Source organism: Pseudophryne corroboree, chromosome 7, assembly GCF_028390025.1.
Source record: "Pseudophryne corroboree isolate aPseCor3 chromosome 7, aPseCor3.hap2, whole genome shotgun sequence".
In the NCBI taxonomy this organism is placed as follows: Eukaryota; Metazoa; Chordata; class Amphibia; order Anura; family Myobatrachidae; genus Pseudophryne; species Pseudophryne corroboree.
Window position 1 is genome coordinate 314,549,855 of NC_086450.1, and position 16,081 is coordinate 314,565,935.

Genomic DNA, 16,081 nt, shown 5'->3' on the forward strand with positions numbered 1-16,081 from the left:
CTGTGACTATATCAAACTGCTCAGGTGGGAGGGAATCTCAGAATTCCTGCCGCATGGATAATGAACTGCAAATATAGGAAATGTCCAGAAACTACTAATGGCCATAACTTATACGCAGGAGCGATTAATCTTTACCCAACTAGCACCGGATTGTTCCTAATAAAATGTTCTTTAGTTAGGTAACAAACACCACTGCTCAAACCCTGTCTGACCCTTCGTATCATGCAATGAGGAATTCCTCTGTCCAGCGACCAGTTACATTAAACAAACTTACAGTCATTATTAAGGGGAACATTATCTATAAAACATACTATTTGGTTTTATTATTTAACTATTGAGTCGCCCGCTAGACGCACACAAACTCTACCGTAAATGCACATACCACGCGCTTGAGCGCATGGCCGAGGAGACGCCATCACGCAGCTGCGAGTATCCGCACGCACGGGAGAGAATGTGCACGTGCAGCGGGCAAGCGCATGAGGTGAATATATGGCAACGTGTAGCATGATATTTTTCCGACTTTGACACTTACAAGGGTGAGGAATTGTTTGGGGACGGTCTCTCGGACCTAGTTTCTACAGCTACGGCTGGGAAGTCAAACTTTTTGCCATATATTCCCTCACAGCCTAAGAAAGCACCGTATTACCAAATGCAGTCCTTTCGATCACAGAGAAGCAAGAAGGTCAGAGGTGCGTCCTTTCTTGCCAGAGGCAGGGGTAGAGGAAAGAAGCTGCACCATTCAGCTAGTTCCCAGGAACAGAAGTCCTCCCCGGCTTCCACTAAATCCACCGCATGACGCTGGGGCTCCACAGGAGCCAGGAGCGGTGGGGGCGCGTCTCCGAAATTTCAGCCACCAGTGGGTTCGCTCACAGGTGGATCCCTGGGCTATACAGATTGTGTCTCAGGGATACAAGCTGGAATTCGAAGTGATGCCCCCTCACCGTTACCTCAAATCGGCCCTGCCAGCTTCCCCCATAGAAAGGGAAGTAGTGTTAGCGGCAATTCACAAGTTATATCTCCAGCAGGTGGTGGTAAAGGTTCCCCTCCTTCAACAAAGAAGAGGATACTATTCCACAATGTTTGTGGTACCGAAACCGGACGGTTCGGTCAGACCCATATTGAATTTAAAATCCCTGAACATTTATCTGAAAAGATTCAAGTTCAAAATGGAATCGCTCAGAGCGGTCATTGCAAGCCTGGAAGAGGGGGATTTTATGGTGTCTCTGGACATCAAGGATGCTTACTTGCATGTCCCCATTTATCCACCTCATCAGGAGTACCTCAGATTTGTGGTACAGGACTGTCATTACCAATTCCAGACGTTGCCGTTTGGGCTCTCCACGGCACCGAGAATATTTACCAAGGTAATGGCAGAAATGATGGTGCTCCTTCGAAAGCAAGGAGTCACAATTATCCCATACTTGGACGATCTTCTCATAAAGGCGAGGTCCTGAGAGCAGTTGCTAATCAGCGTAGCACACTCTCAGGAAGTGTTGCAACAGCACGGCTGGATTCTGAATATTCCAAAGTCGCAGCTGATTCCTACGACGCGTCTGCCTTTTCTGGGCATGATTCTGGACATGGACCAGAAGAAGGTGTTTCTCCCGGCGGAGAAGGCTCAAGAGCTCGTGACTCTAGTCAGAGACCTCTTAAAACCGAAACAGGTGTCGGTGCATCGCTGCACGCGAGTCCTGGGAAAGATGGTGGCATCATACGAAGCCATTCCCTTCGGCAGGTTCCATGCGAGGATCTTTCAGTGGGATCTGTTGGACAAGTGGTCCGGATCGCATCTTCAGATGCATCGGCTGATCACCCTGTCCCCGAGGGCCAGGGTGTCTCTTCTGTGGTGGCTGCAGAGTGCTCACCTTCTCGAGGGCTGCAGGTTCGGCATACAGGACTGGGTCCTGGTGACCACGGATGTGAGCCTCCGAGGATGGGGGGCAGTCACTCAGGGAAGAAACTTCCAAGGGTTGTGGACAAGTCAGGAGGCTTGTCTGCACATAAATATCCTGGAACTAAGGGCCATATACAACGCCCTTAGTCAAGCGGAGCCTCTGCTTCGCAACCAACCGGTGCTGAGTCAGTCAGACAACATCACCGCAGTGGCTCATGTAAACCGCCAGGGCGGCACAAGAAGCAGAGTGGCGATGGCAGAAGCCACCAGGATTCTTCGTTGGGCGGAGTATCACGTGCAATCACTGTCAGCAGTGTTCATTCCGGGAGTGGACAACTGGGAAGCAGACTTCCTCAGCAGGCACGACCTCCACCCGGGAGAGTGGGGACTTCATCACGAAGTCTTCACTCAGATTACAAATCGATGGGAACTACCACAGGTGGACATGATGACGTCCCGTCTCAACAAAAAGCTACAAAGGTATTGCGCCAGGTCAAGAGACCCTCAGGCGATAGCTGTGGACGCCCTGGTAACACCGTGGGTGTTCCAGTCGGTCTATGTGTTTCCTCCTCTTCCTCTCATACCCAAGGTGCTGAGAATCGTAAGAAAAAGAGGAGTGAGAACAATACTCATTGTTCCGGATTGGCCAAGAAGGACTTGGTACCCGGAACTGCAAGAAATGCTCACAGAGGACCCATGGCCTCTACCTCTCAGACAGGACCTGTTGCAACAGGGGCCCTGTCTGTTCCAAGACTTACCGCGGCTGCGTTTGACGGCATGGCGGTTGAACGCAGGATCCTAGCGGAAAAAGGCATTCCGGAGGAAGTTATTCCTACGCTGATAAAGGCTAGGAAGGACGTGACAGCAAGACACTATCACCGTATATGGCGAAAATATGTTGCCTGGTGTGAGGCCAGGAAGGCCCCTACAGAGGAATTCCAGCTGGGCCGGTTCCTGCACTTCCTACAGTCTGGAGTGATTATAGGCCTGAAGTTGGGGTCCATAAAGGTCCAGATTTCGGCCTTATCCATTTTCTTTCAAAAGGAACTGGCTTCTCTTCCTGAAGTTCAGACGTTTGTTAAGGGAGTGCTGCATATTCAGCCCCCTTTTGTGCCACCAGTGGCACCTTGGGATCTCAACGTGGTGTTGGGTTTCCTGAAATCCCATTGGTTTGAGCCACTTAAGACCGTGGAGCTAAAGTATCTCATGTGGAAGGTGCTCATGCTATTGGCCTTAGCTTCGGCTAGGCGTGTGTCAGAATTGGCGGCTTTGTCATGTAAAAGCCCCTATCTGGTTTTCCATATGGACAGGGCAGAATTACGGACTCGTCCGCAATTTCTGCCGAAGGTGGTGTCATCTTTTCATTTGAACCAACCTATTGTGGTGCCTGCGGCTACTCGTGACTTGGAGGATTCCAAGTTGCTTGATGTAGTCAGGGCTTTGAAGATCTATGTAGCCAGGACGGCTGGAGTCAGGAAGACTGACTCGCTGTTTATCCTATATGCATCCAACAAGCTGGGTGCTCCTGCTTCAAACCAAACTATTGCTCGCTGGATCTGTAGCACGATTCAGCAGGCTCATTCTGCGGCTGGATTGCCGCATCCAAAATCAGTGAAAGCCCATTCCACAAGGAAGGTGGGCTCTTCTTGGGCGGCTGCCAGAGGGGTCTCGGCATTACAGCTTTGCCGAGCAGCTACTTGGTCGGGTTCAAACACATTTGCTAAGTTCTACAAGTTTGATACCCTGGCTGAGGAGGACCTTGTGTTTGCCCATTCGGTGGTTCAGAGCCATCCGCACTCTCCCGCCCGTTTAGGAGCTTTGGTATAATCCCCATGGTCTTTACGGAGTCCCCAGCATCCACTAGGACGTAAGAGAAAATAAGATTTTACTCACCGGTAAATCTATTTCTCGTAGTCCGTAGTGGATGCTGGGGGCCCGTCCCAAGTGCGGACTTTCTGCAATACGTGTATATAGTTATTGCTTAATAAAGGGTTACGTTATGTTGGCATCCATTGTTGATGCTCTGTTGTTGTTCATACTGTTGACTGGGTAAGTTATCACAAGTTATACGGTGTGATTGGTGTGGCTGGTATAAGTCTTACCCTGGATTCCAAAATCCTTTCCTTGTAATGTCAGCTCTTCCGGGCACAGTTTCCTTAACCTGAGTTTTGGAGGAGGGGCATAGAGGGAGGAGCCAGTGCACACCAGTAGTACTAAATATTTCTTAGAGTGCCCAGTCTCCTGCGGAGCCCGTCTATTCCCCATGGTCCTTACGGAGTCCCCAGCATCCACTATGGACTACGAGAAATAGATTTACCGGTGAGTAAAATCTTATTATTATTTTTTTTTTAAAGAATACATGCATCTTATATGTTTAAATTTAACAATAATTACTTTTGCAGTTTTATATCAGCAACATTTTATTCTCTCTTATGAAGGTGGCTGCGAAAGGAAAAGACCTCTTTCAGATAACAATGATGTTCCCGAAAGAAAACGTGCCAAAACATCAAACAAAGTCCTATTAAATGAGGTACCTGTTTATTAAACGTTTAGCTGTGACCGTTTGCTGTAGTTTTTAGCTTAGCAATATTTTACTTAGTAACTTTTCAGTAAGGGGTGCTATGGTGGTATTGATGTATACATAGTGGGGTTTAAACTTAGCATACTTGTAGCATACAATATAATACTGTAAAATGTAATCTCACTCCTTGAGGACTACGCGGGTATCCAATTACTCAGTCAGTGACTGTGGGTAATTGTTTGCCGGGGGCCAGCCTATTAGCCCCGATGTGGCGGCTCCTCCCCCCGATGCAGGCACTTATCGAGCATTATGCTTCTGGTTCCTGAGCAGCGATAACGCATGGGATCTGGGATTTTCCCCAATCCCATGTGTTTTTGCGACATCACGGGTCCGTTTTCGGACGACAAAAACGGCCTGTAAAAGGATACCACGATAATGACCTTTGGTCATTAATCGTAATATCCGTCTGTTTTCACCCGCTGAAAACGGATCGGGGATGACTGGATACCCCCCTAACACAGAAGTGATTCTTTCTTCAGCATCTGATACACTAAACACTGTCCTTTTGTACAGTAAACAATTCAGTGAGAAGTACTGTCAGTCTGCACACATATTGGGTAGTGCCAAAACCTCAAGTTCCTTGCATCCCATAGAGGTGAGGGGGCAAACTTACAATGCCAGTGGTTCCGATGAGCTGTTCCAGAATGATACATAGCATCAATGTCAGAGAACTGAATTCTCCCTTAGAGTTGTCATTGTTTAATACATTTAAAATACTGTTTACTGATAATAATGAAACATAAAAATTTTTAGATGCTTTTCTAAAATGGTATATGGACTTAAAAAATGGAAAAGTACAGGTAAGAGGAAAGAAGGAACAGAAGTGACCTGATCGAAACATTCCAATATATGTTGAAAAAGAAAATTGCACATAATAGGATAGGATGGTTTGTTCCTTCATATTGTTTTATTTGTTTGTTTGCTTCATTTACATAGAAATTAGTTTTAAAAGGTGCACAAACTGAGCGATACAGATCATAATATTTAACAAATGAATACAATGGGAATCAATATATTCCATGTAATCTGCCACTAAAATTTTTACATCTAATTATTCAGTCTCCTCATTACAGGTTGAGTATCCCATATCCAAATATTCCGAAATACGGAATATTCCAAAATACTGACTTTTTTGAGTGAGATTGAGATAGTGAAACCTTTGTTTTCTGATGGCTCAATGTACACAAACTTTGTTTAATACACAAAGTTATAACAAATATTGTATTAAATGACCTTCAGGCTGTGTGTATAAGGTGTATATGAAACATAAATGAATTGTGTGAATGTAGACACACTTTGTTTAATGCACAAAGTTATAAAAAATATTGGCTAAAATGACCTTCAGGCTGTGTGCATAAGGTGTATATGTAACATAAATGCATTCTGTGCTTATACTTGGGTCCCATCACCATGATATCTCATGATGGTATGCAATTATTCCAAAATACGGAAAAATCCCATATCCAAAATACCTCTGGTCCCAAGCATTTTGGATAAGGGAGACTCAACCTGTACTAACAAAATCAAAAGCATATGCAATAAATTGAAAAGTTTGAATACTCAAATTCAGAAACAATATCCTCGCACTTGTACATTACAGCTTCCTTTTCATCATTTTAGAAATATGCTTGACAGCATGAACTGTTTTGTTCATTTATAACCTTAGTTTAGTACGGGAGCAAAGCTTCTGCTAATTTTAAGTAGTACAGGTTGAGTATCCCATATCCAAATATTCCGAAATACGGAATATTCCGAAATACGGACTTTTTTGAGTGAGAGTGAGATAGTGAAACCTTTGTTTTTTGATGGCTCAATGTACATAAACTTTGTTTAATACACAAAGTTATTAAAAATATTGTATTAAATTACCTTCAGGCTGTGTGTATAAGGTGTATATGAAACATAAATGAATTGTGTGAATGTAGACACACTTTGTTTAATGCACAAAGTTATAAAAAATATTGGCTAAAATGACCTTCAGGCTGTGTTTATAAGGTGTATATGTAACATAAATGAATTCTGTGCTTAGATTTAGGTCCCATCACCATGATATCTCATTATGGTATGCAATTATTCCAAAATACGGAAAAATCCGATATCCAAAATACCTCTGGTCCCAAGCATTTTGGATAAGGGATACTCAACCTGTATATTAAATAGAATTTTAGAGAGCTGTTTACTGGCCTTTTCAATATGGGTTTCACATGTGTTTTTGCATGACGTGTTTTTTTTTTTTTTTTTTTTTTCCCCCATCACTAGATTCAATGTCTAATTGATAGTCGAATGCAAAATTTCTTCAAGGAAACGTTTGAACAAAGAATGCAAGATTTAACCCAACAAGTCAACCTGATACAGTGCAATGGAAACCATGCTGACAAAATTGCCAGACACCTTGTATGTATAGATTTTTTTTTTTAACTCTGACTAGTAACATTTTTGCCATATTCTTTTTAGAGAAAATAGGTCTATTCAAGTGACTCCAAAAGTTAAATGTAATAGCCTATGTCAGGCCTGGCCAACTGTGGCTCTCTCCAGCTGTTGTGCATGCCCTGCCACAGTTTTGCAATTAGGGAATGCTAAACCTGTGACAGTGCATGCTGTAATGTGTAGTTTCACAACAGCTGGTGTGCCACAGGTTGGCCAGGCCTGGCCTACTACCTAGTTACCTGTGAGTCTGCCCGATGATTTAAAGAAGCAAGGAAAAAACAGGTTGCCCCTTTAATATATCTGGCAGACTCGACAGGAACTTGCCGATGATGACATCTCAACAAGAAAGTATAGAGAACTTCTGCGCCCTGGGTGAATGCAGTGTGGAAGTATAAAGGAGTGTCACTCGACACCAAATGCAATATTTAACAAGAAGGTGTACATCCAGCTTCTGTGCTACACCTAGGTTCCCCTTAAAAAGTTGTCAGTAAATTATGAATGCAGTGAACAAAGGTATTTCTCTAACGTCCTAAGTGGATGCTGGGGACTCCGTAAGGACCATGGGGATTAGCGGCTCCGCAGGAGACTGGGCACAACTAAAGAAAGCTTTAGGACTACCTGGTGTGCACTGGCTCCTCCCACTAAGACCCTCCTCCAGACCTCAGTTAGATTCTTGTGCCCGGCTGAGCTGGATGCACACTAGGGGCTCTCCTGAGCTCCTAGAAAGAAAGTATATTTAGGTTTTTTATTTTACAGTGAGATCTGCTGGCAACAGACTCACTGCAGCGAGGGACTAAGGGGAGAAGAAGCGAACCTACCTAACAGGTGGTAGTTTGGGCTTCTTAGGCTACTGGACACCATTAGCTCCAGAGGGATCGACCGCAAGACCCGACCTTGGTGTTCGTTCCCGGAGCCGCGCCGCCGTCCCCCTTACAGAGCCAGAAGCATGAAGAGTCCGGAAAATCGGCGGCAGAAGACTTCGGTCTTCACCAAGGTAGCGCACAGCACTGCAGCTGTGCGCCATTGCTCCTCATGTACACCTCACACTCCGGTCACTGATGGGTGCAGGGCGCTGGGGGGGGCGCCCTGAGGGCAATATATGACACCTTGACTGGCAAATCTACATCATATATAGTCCTAGAGTAGGGGTGGGCAACGTGCGGCCCGCGGGCCGGATGCGGCCCGCGAACCGATTCTACCTGGCCCCGCTGTCTCACACCAGTGTGCAATGACAAGCGGCCCGACTGGCTGAGCCGCTCGTCATTGCGCTACATAGCTCCCAGATGCGGCGCCGCAGAGGAAATCCCGGTCACGTCACAGGGCCTGCTGACCGGGATTTCCACTGTGACGTCAGGCGCTGGGCGGCACGGGGGCGGGGCCATGGCGGGACTGGGCAGCAGCCGCAGCGTCTCGGTGCGGCACAGCGGGCAGCGGGAATCTGGCAGCGGATCTGCCACTGTGTAAAAAAGGTACAGGGATCTGTGGCTAACTTTAAAAGACTGCTTTATTGGTTCGGGGGGGGGGGGGGGGGAGGAGAGAGAGGGAGATTAGGGACTGCTATACGGGTTTAGGGTAAGGGGGTGAAGAGGTGTTGGGACTGCTATATGGGTGGGGGGGGGGGTAGAGACTGCTATATGGGTCCGGGGGGGGGGGGGGGGGGGGGGAGCTAGTAACTGTGCCCAGGGAGAGACAGGAGCTGTGCATACCAGCATTACACAGGATGCTGTTTGTTTTCAGCACTGTTTTTTATTTATTTATTTATATGTTTTTTTTAGACATTTTGTATTTGCCTGTAAAAAAAAACTACGTATGTAATGTATATTGTGGTGTATGTTTTTTTTATATATATATATATATATATATATAGTTCCTTTATATATATATATATATATATATATATATATATATATATATATATATACACACTATGTTTTTATAGTTATATACATAACTATGGGCCTAATTCAGACCTGATCGCTAGCAGGCAATTTTTGCACTGCTGCGATCAGGTGGTCGCCGCCTACAGGGGGTGGGGGTAATCGCTGTGCAGGGGTGTGATCACATCTGCAGAGAGCTGCACAAACAGAAGTTTGTGCAGTTTCTGCACAGCTCAGGACTTACTCTTCCAGTGCGATGATCGAGACCGGAGCTGACGTCAGAAACCCTCCCTCCAAACGCCTGGTCCCTCCTTCATTTTTGCGGACACTCCTCTAAAACGGCCAATTGCCACCCACAAACGTCCTCTTCCTGTCAATCACTGTGCGATCGCTTTGTTCGTACCATCCCGGCGCTGCAGACCGACGCGCCTGCACATTGCGGTGCATGCGCAGTTCAGACCCGATTTTACAAGATATTTTGTGTGTGGCCCTCGACTATTCACTGGAAGTGTTAAGCGGCCCCCAAGCTGAAATAATTGCCCACCCCTGTCCTAGAGGCTATATAGATGTAAAATTACCCCTGCCAGTATTCCAGAAAAAGCGGGAGAAAGTCTGCCAAAAAAGGGGCGGGGCTTCTCCCTCAGCACATTGGCGCCATTTTCTCTTCACAGTGCAGCTGGAAGACAGCTCCCCAGGCTCTCCCCTGTAGTTTTCAGGATCAAAGGGTTAAAAAGAGAGGGGGGGCACTAAATTTAGGCGCAATATATGTATACAAGCAGCTATTTGGGGAAAAATCACTCTGTTATAGAGTTAATCCCTGCATTATATAGCGCTATGGTGTGTGCTGGCATACTCTCTCTCGGTCTCCCCAAAGAACTTTGTGGGGTCCTGTCCTCAGTCAGAGCATTCCCTGTGTGTGTGCGGTGTGTCGGTACGGCTGTGTCGACATGTTGGATGAGGAAGGTTACGTGGAGGCGGAGCAGAGGCCGATAAATGGGATGTCGCCCCCTGTGGGGCCGACACCAGAGTGGATGGATATAGGTGGAAGGTATTAACCGACAGTGTCAACTCCTTACATAAAAGGCTGGATGACGTAACAGCTGTGGGACAACCGGCTTCTCAGCCCGCGCCTGCCCTGGCGTCTCAAAGGCCATCAGGGGCTCAAACGCCCGTTACCTCAGATGGCAGACACAGATGTCGACACGGAGTCTGACTCCAGTGTCGACGAGGTTGAGACATATACACAATCCACTAGGAACATCCGTTACATGATCTCGGCAATGAAAAATGTGTTACGCATTTTCTGACATGAACCCAAGTACCACATAAAAGGGGTTTTATTTTTGGGGAGAAAAAGCAGCCAGTGTTTTGTTCCCCCATCAGATGAATGAATGAAGTGTGTAAAGAAGCGTGGTTTCCCCCATAAGTAACTGGTAATTTCTCTGACGTCCTAAGTGGATGCTGGGACTCCGTAAGGACCATGGGGAATAGCGGCTCCGCAGGAGACAGGGCACAAAAGTAAAGCTTTAGGATCAGGTGGTGTGCACTGGCTCCTCCCCCTATGACCCTCCTCCAAGCCTCAGTTAGATTTTTGTGCCCGAACGAGAAGGGTGCAGGCTAGGTGGCTCTCCTGAGCTGCTTAGAAGTAAAGTTTAAATAGGTTTTTTATTTTCAGTGAGACCTGCTGGCAACAGGCTCACTGCATCGAGGTACTAAGGGGAGAAGAAGCGAACTCACCTGCGTGCAGAGTGGATTGGGCTTCTTGGCTACTGGACATTAGCTCCAGAGGGACGATCACAGGTGCAGCCTGGATGGGTCCCGGAGCCGCGCCGCCGGCCCCCTTACAGATGCTGAAGAGTGAAGAGGTCCAGAAATCGGCGGCAGAAGACGTTCCTGTCTTCATTAAGGTAGCGCACAGCACTGCAGCTGTGCGCCATTGCTCCCAGCACACTTCACACTGCGGTCACTGAGGGTGCAGGGCGCTGGGGGGGGGCGCCCTGGGCAGCAATGTAAATACCTCCTATGGCAAAAAATACATCACATATAGCCCCTGGGCTATATGGATGTATTTAACCCCTGCCAGTTTTCCAGATAAAAGCGGGAGAAGAGCCCGCCGAGAAGGAGGCGGGGCCTATCTCCTCAGCACACGGCGCCATTTTCCCACACAGCTCCGCTGGTAGGAAGGCTCCCAGACTCTCCCCTGCACTGCACTACAGAAACAGGGTACAACAGAGAGGGGGGGCACTTATTTGGCTAAAAATATATATAAGCAGCTATAAGGGATAGACACTTATTATAAGGTTGTCCCTATACAGTTTATAGCGCTTTGGTGTGTGCTGGCAAACTCTCACTCTGTCTCCCCAAAGGGCTAGTGGGGTCCTGTCCTCTATCAGAGCATTCCCTGTGTGTGTGCTGTGTGTCGGTACGTTTGTGTCGACATGTATGAGGAGAAAAATGATGTGGAGACGGAGCAGATTGTCTGTAATAGTGATGTCACCCCCTAGGGGGTCGACACCTGAGTGGATGTACTGTTGAAAATTACGTGACAGTGTCAGCTCTGTATAAAAGACAGTGGTTGACATGAGACAGCCGGCTACTCAGCTTGTGCCTGTCCAAACGTCTCGTAGGCCGTCAGGGGCTCTAAAGCGCCCGTTACCTCAGATGGCAGATACAGACGCCGACACGGATACTGACTCCTGTGTCGACGGTGAAGAGACAACCGTGATTTCCAATAGGGCCACACGTTACATGATTGAGGCAAGGGAAAATGTTTACACATTTCTGATAATATGAGTACCACCAAAAAGGGGTATTATGTTTGGTGAGGAAAAACTACCTGTAGTTTTCCTGAATCTGAGAAATAAAATGAGGTGTGTGATGATGCGTGGGTTTCCCCCCGATAACAATTGATAATTTCTAAAAAGTTATTGGCAGTATACCTTTTCCCGCCAGAGGTTAGGGTGCGTTGGGAAACACCCCCTAGGGGGGATAAGGCGCTCACACGCTTGTAAGAACAAGGGCTCTACCCTCTCCTGAGATGGCCGCCCTTAAGGATCCTGCTGATAGAAAGCAGGAGGGTATCCTAAAATGTATTTACACACATACTGGTGTTATACTGCGACCAGCAATCGCCTCAGCCTGGATGTGCAGTGCTGGGTTGGCGAGGTCGGATTCCCTGACTGGAAATATTGATATCCTAGATAAGGACAGTATATTATTGCCTATAGAGCATTTAAAATATATGCGAGATGCACAGCGGAATATTGCCGACTGGCATCAAGTATAAGTGCGTTGTCCAATTCTACCAGTAAAGTGGTCAGGTGAGGCGGATTCCAAACGGCATTTGGAAGTATTGCCTTAAAAAAGGGGACATTTGGGGTCGGTCTTTCAGACCTGGTGGCCACGGCAACAGCTGGGATATCCACGTTTGTACCCCAGGTCGCCTCTCAAAATAAGACGCAGTATTATCTGGCGCAGTCCTTTGTTGGCAAGCGGACAAAAGGTTCCTCTTTTCTGCTCGTGACAGAGGGAGAGGAAAAAGGCTACAGAGATGAGCCAGTTCCCAGGAACAGAAACCCTTTCCCGCCTCTGCCAAGCCCTCAGTATGATGCTAGGGCTTTACAAGCTCAGGCACGGTGGGGGCCCGTTCTCAATGAATTTCAGTGCGCAGTGGGCTCACTCGCAAGTAGACCCCTGGATCCTTCAGGTAATATTTCAGGGGTACAAATTGGAATTCGAGACGTCTCCCCCTCGCCGTTTCCAAAAGTCGGTTTTACCGACGTCTCCCTCTGACAGGGAGGCAGTTTTGGAAGCCATTCACAAGCTGTATTCCCAGCAGGTGATAATCAAGGTACCCCTCCTGCAAAAGGAAACGGGGTATTATTCCACACTATTGTGGTACCGAAGCCAGACGGCTCGGTGAGACCGATTCTAAATCTAAAATCTTTGAATACAGAGGTTCAAATTCAAGATTGAGTCACTCAGAGCAGTGATTGCGAACCTGGAAGAAGGGGACTACATGATGTCTCGGGACATCAAGGATGCTTACCTTCATGTCAAAAAATTTACCCTTCTCACCAAGGGTACCTCAGGTTATGGTACAGAACTGTCACTATCAGTTCAGACGCTGCCGTAGGGATGGTCCACGGCACCCCGGGTCTTTACTAAAGTAAGGACCGAAATGATGATATTCCTTCGAAGGAAGGGAATTTTAGTTATTCTTTACTTGGACGATTCCCTGATAAGGGTAAGATCCAGGAAACAGTTGGAGGTCAGTGTAGCACTATCTCAGGTAGTGTTGCGGCAGCACGATTGGATTCTCAATATTCCAAAATCGCAGCTGGTTCCGACGACTTGTCTTCTGTTCCTAGGGATGATCCTGGACACAGTCCAGAAAGAAGGTGTTTCTCCCGGAGGAGAAAGCCAGGGAGTTATCCGAGCTAGTCAGGAACCTCCTAAAACCGAGCCAAGTCTCAGTGCATTAATGCACAAGGGTTCTGTGTAAAAATGGTGGCTTCCTACGAAGCAATCCCATTTGGCAGATTCCACGCAAGGACTTTCCAGTGGGACCTACTGGAAAAATGGTCCGGGTCGCATCTTCAGATGCATCAGCGGATAACCCTGTCACCAAGGACAGGGGTATCCCTCCTGTGGTGGTTGCAGAGTGCTCATCTTCTAGAGGGCCGCAGATTCGGCATTCAGGACTGGGTCCTGGTGACCACGGATGCCAGCCTGCGAGGCTGGGGAGCAGTCACACAGGGAAGGAATATCCAGGGCTTATGGTCAAGCCTGGAGACATCACTTCACATAAATATCCTGAAGCTAAGGGCCATTTACAATGCTCTAAGCTTAGCAAGACCTCTGCTTCAAGGTCAGCCGGTGTTGATCCAGTCGGACAACAACATTACGGCAGTCACCCGCGTAAACAGACAGGGTGCCACAAGAAGCAGGAGGGCAATGGCAGAAGCTGCAAGGATTCTTCGCTGGGCGGAAAACCATGTGATAGCACTGTCAACAGTATTCATTCCGGGAGTGGACAACTGGGAAGCAGATTTCCTCAGCACGACCTCCACCCGGGAGAGTGGGAACTTCACCCAGAAGTCCTCCACATGATTATAAACCGTTGGGAAAAACTCGACAGGTATTGCGCCAGGTCAAGGGACCCTCAGTCAATAGCTGTAAAGGCTCTGGTAACACCGTGGGTGTACCAATCAGTGTATGGGTTCCCTCCTCTGCCTCTCATACCCAAGGTACTGAGATTGATAAGATGGAGAGGAGTAAGCACTATATTCGTGGCTCCGGATTGGCCAATAAGGACTTGGTAACCGGAACTTCAAGAGATGCTCACGGAGGATCCGTAGCCTCTACCTCTAAGAAGGGACCTGCTCCAGCAAGGACCCTGTCTGTTCCAAGACTTACCGCGGCTGCGTTTGACGGCATGGCGGTTGAACGCCGGATCCTGAAGGAAAAAGGCATTCCGGATGAAGTCATCCCTATCCTGATCAGAGCCAGGAAGGATGTAACCGCAAAACATTATCACCGCATTTGGCGAAAATATGTTGCGTGGTGCGAGGCCAGTAAGGCCCGACGGAGGAAATTCGACGATTCCTACATTTCCTGCAAACAGGAGTGTCTATGGGCCTGAAATTGGGGTCCATTAAGGTTCAAATTTCGGCTCTGTCAATTTTCTTCCAAAAAGAACTAGCTTCAGTCCCTGAAGTTCAGACGTTTGTAAAAGGGGTACTGCATATACAGTCTCCTTTGGTGCCTTCAGTGGCACCTTGGGATCTCAATGTAGTTTTTGGGTCCCAAAAGTCACATTGGTTTGACCCACTTAAATCTATGGAGTTAAAATATCTCACAGGAAAAGTGGTCATGCTGTTGGCTCTGGCCTGGGCCAGGCGCGTGTCAGAGTGGCGGCTTTATCCTGTAAAAGCCCTTATCTGATTTTCCATTCGGACAGGGTGGAATTGAGGACTCGTCCTCAGTTTCTCCCTAAGGTGGTTTCAGCGTCCACCTGAACCAACCTATTGTGGTGCCTGCGGCTACTAGGGACTTGGAGGACTCCAAGTTGCTAGACGTTGTCAAGGCCGGAAAATATATGTTTCCAGGACGGCTGGAGTCAGAAAATCTGACTCGCTGTTCATCCTGTATGCACCCAACAAGCTGGGTGCTCCTGCTTCTAAACAGACGATTGCTCGTTGGATTTGTAGTACAATTCAGCTTGCACACTCTGTGGCAGGCCTGCCACAGCCAAAATCTGTTAAAGCCCATTCCACAAGGAAAGTGGGCTCATCTTGGGCGGCTGCCCGAGGGGTCTCGGCTTTACAACTTTGCCGAGCAGCTACTTGGTCAGGGGCAAACACGTTTGCTAAATTCTACAAATTTGATACCCTGGCTGAGGAGGACCTGGAGTTCTCTCATTCGGTGCTGCAGAGTCATCCGCACTCTCCCTCCCGTTTGGGAGCTTTGGTATAATCCCCATGGTCCTTACGGAGTCCCAGCATCCACTTAGGACGTCAGAGAAAATAAGAATTTACTTACCGATAATTCTATTTCTCGTAGTCCGTAGTGGATGCTGGGCGCCCATCCCAAGTGCGGATTGTCTGCAATACTTGTATATAGTTATTGTTACAATAACATCGGGTTGTTTATTGTTGTGAGCCATCTTTCAGAGGCTCCTACGTTTTATCATACTGTTAACTGGGTTCAGATCACAAGTTGTATGGTGTGATTGGTGTGGCTGGTATGAGTCTTACCCGGGATTCAAAATCCTTCCTTATTATGTACGCTCGTCCAGGCACAGTATCCTAACTGAGGCTTGGAGGAGGGTCATAGGGGGAGGAGCCAGTGCACACCACCTGATCCTAAAGCTTTACTTTTGTGCCCTGTCTCCTGCGGAGCCGCTATTCCCCATGGTCCTTACGGAGTCCCAGCATCCACTACGGACTACGAGAAATAGAATTATCGGTAAGTAAATTCTTATTTTCTAAAAAGTTACTGATGGCGTACCCTTTCCCGCCAGAGGATAGGTCACGTTGGGAGATATCCCTTAGGATGGATAAGGCGCTCACACGTTTGTCAAAAGGTGGCACTGCCGTCTTAGGATACGGCCACCTTGAAGGAACCTGCTGATAAAAAGCAGGAGGCGATCCTGAAGTCTGTATTTACACACTCAGGTTATATACTGAAACCTGCAATTGCATCAGCATAAATAGTGCTGCTGCAGCGTGGCCTGATACCCTGTCAGATAATATTAATACGCTAAGACAGGGATAATATTTTGCTAACATTGAGCATATT

General features: G+C 47.4%; 1 protein-coding gene across 1 annotated transcript in view; it reads left to right on the forward strand.

The window, feature by feature from the left end:
• The window catches only part of ATF7IP2 (activating transcription factor 7 interacting protein 2), a 233,173-nt gene that overhangs the window by 78,990 nt on the left and 138,102 nt on the right, over positions 1-16,081 (forward strand). The window contains exons 3-4 of the mRNA XM_063934278.1: positions 4,333-4,424; positions 6,735-6,869. Coding sequence (XP_063790348.1) covers positions 4,333-4,424; positions 6,735-6,869 — 227 coding nt within the window. The remainder of the gene's footprint in view (positions 1-4,332; positions 4,425-6,734; positions 6,870-16,081) is intronic.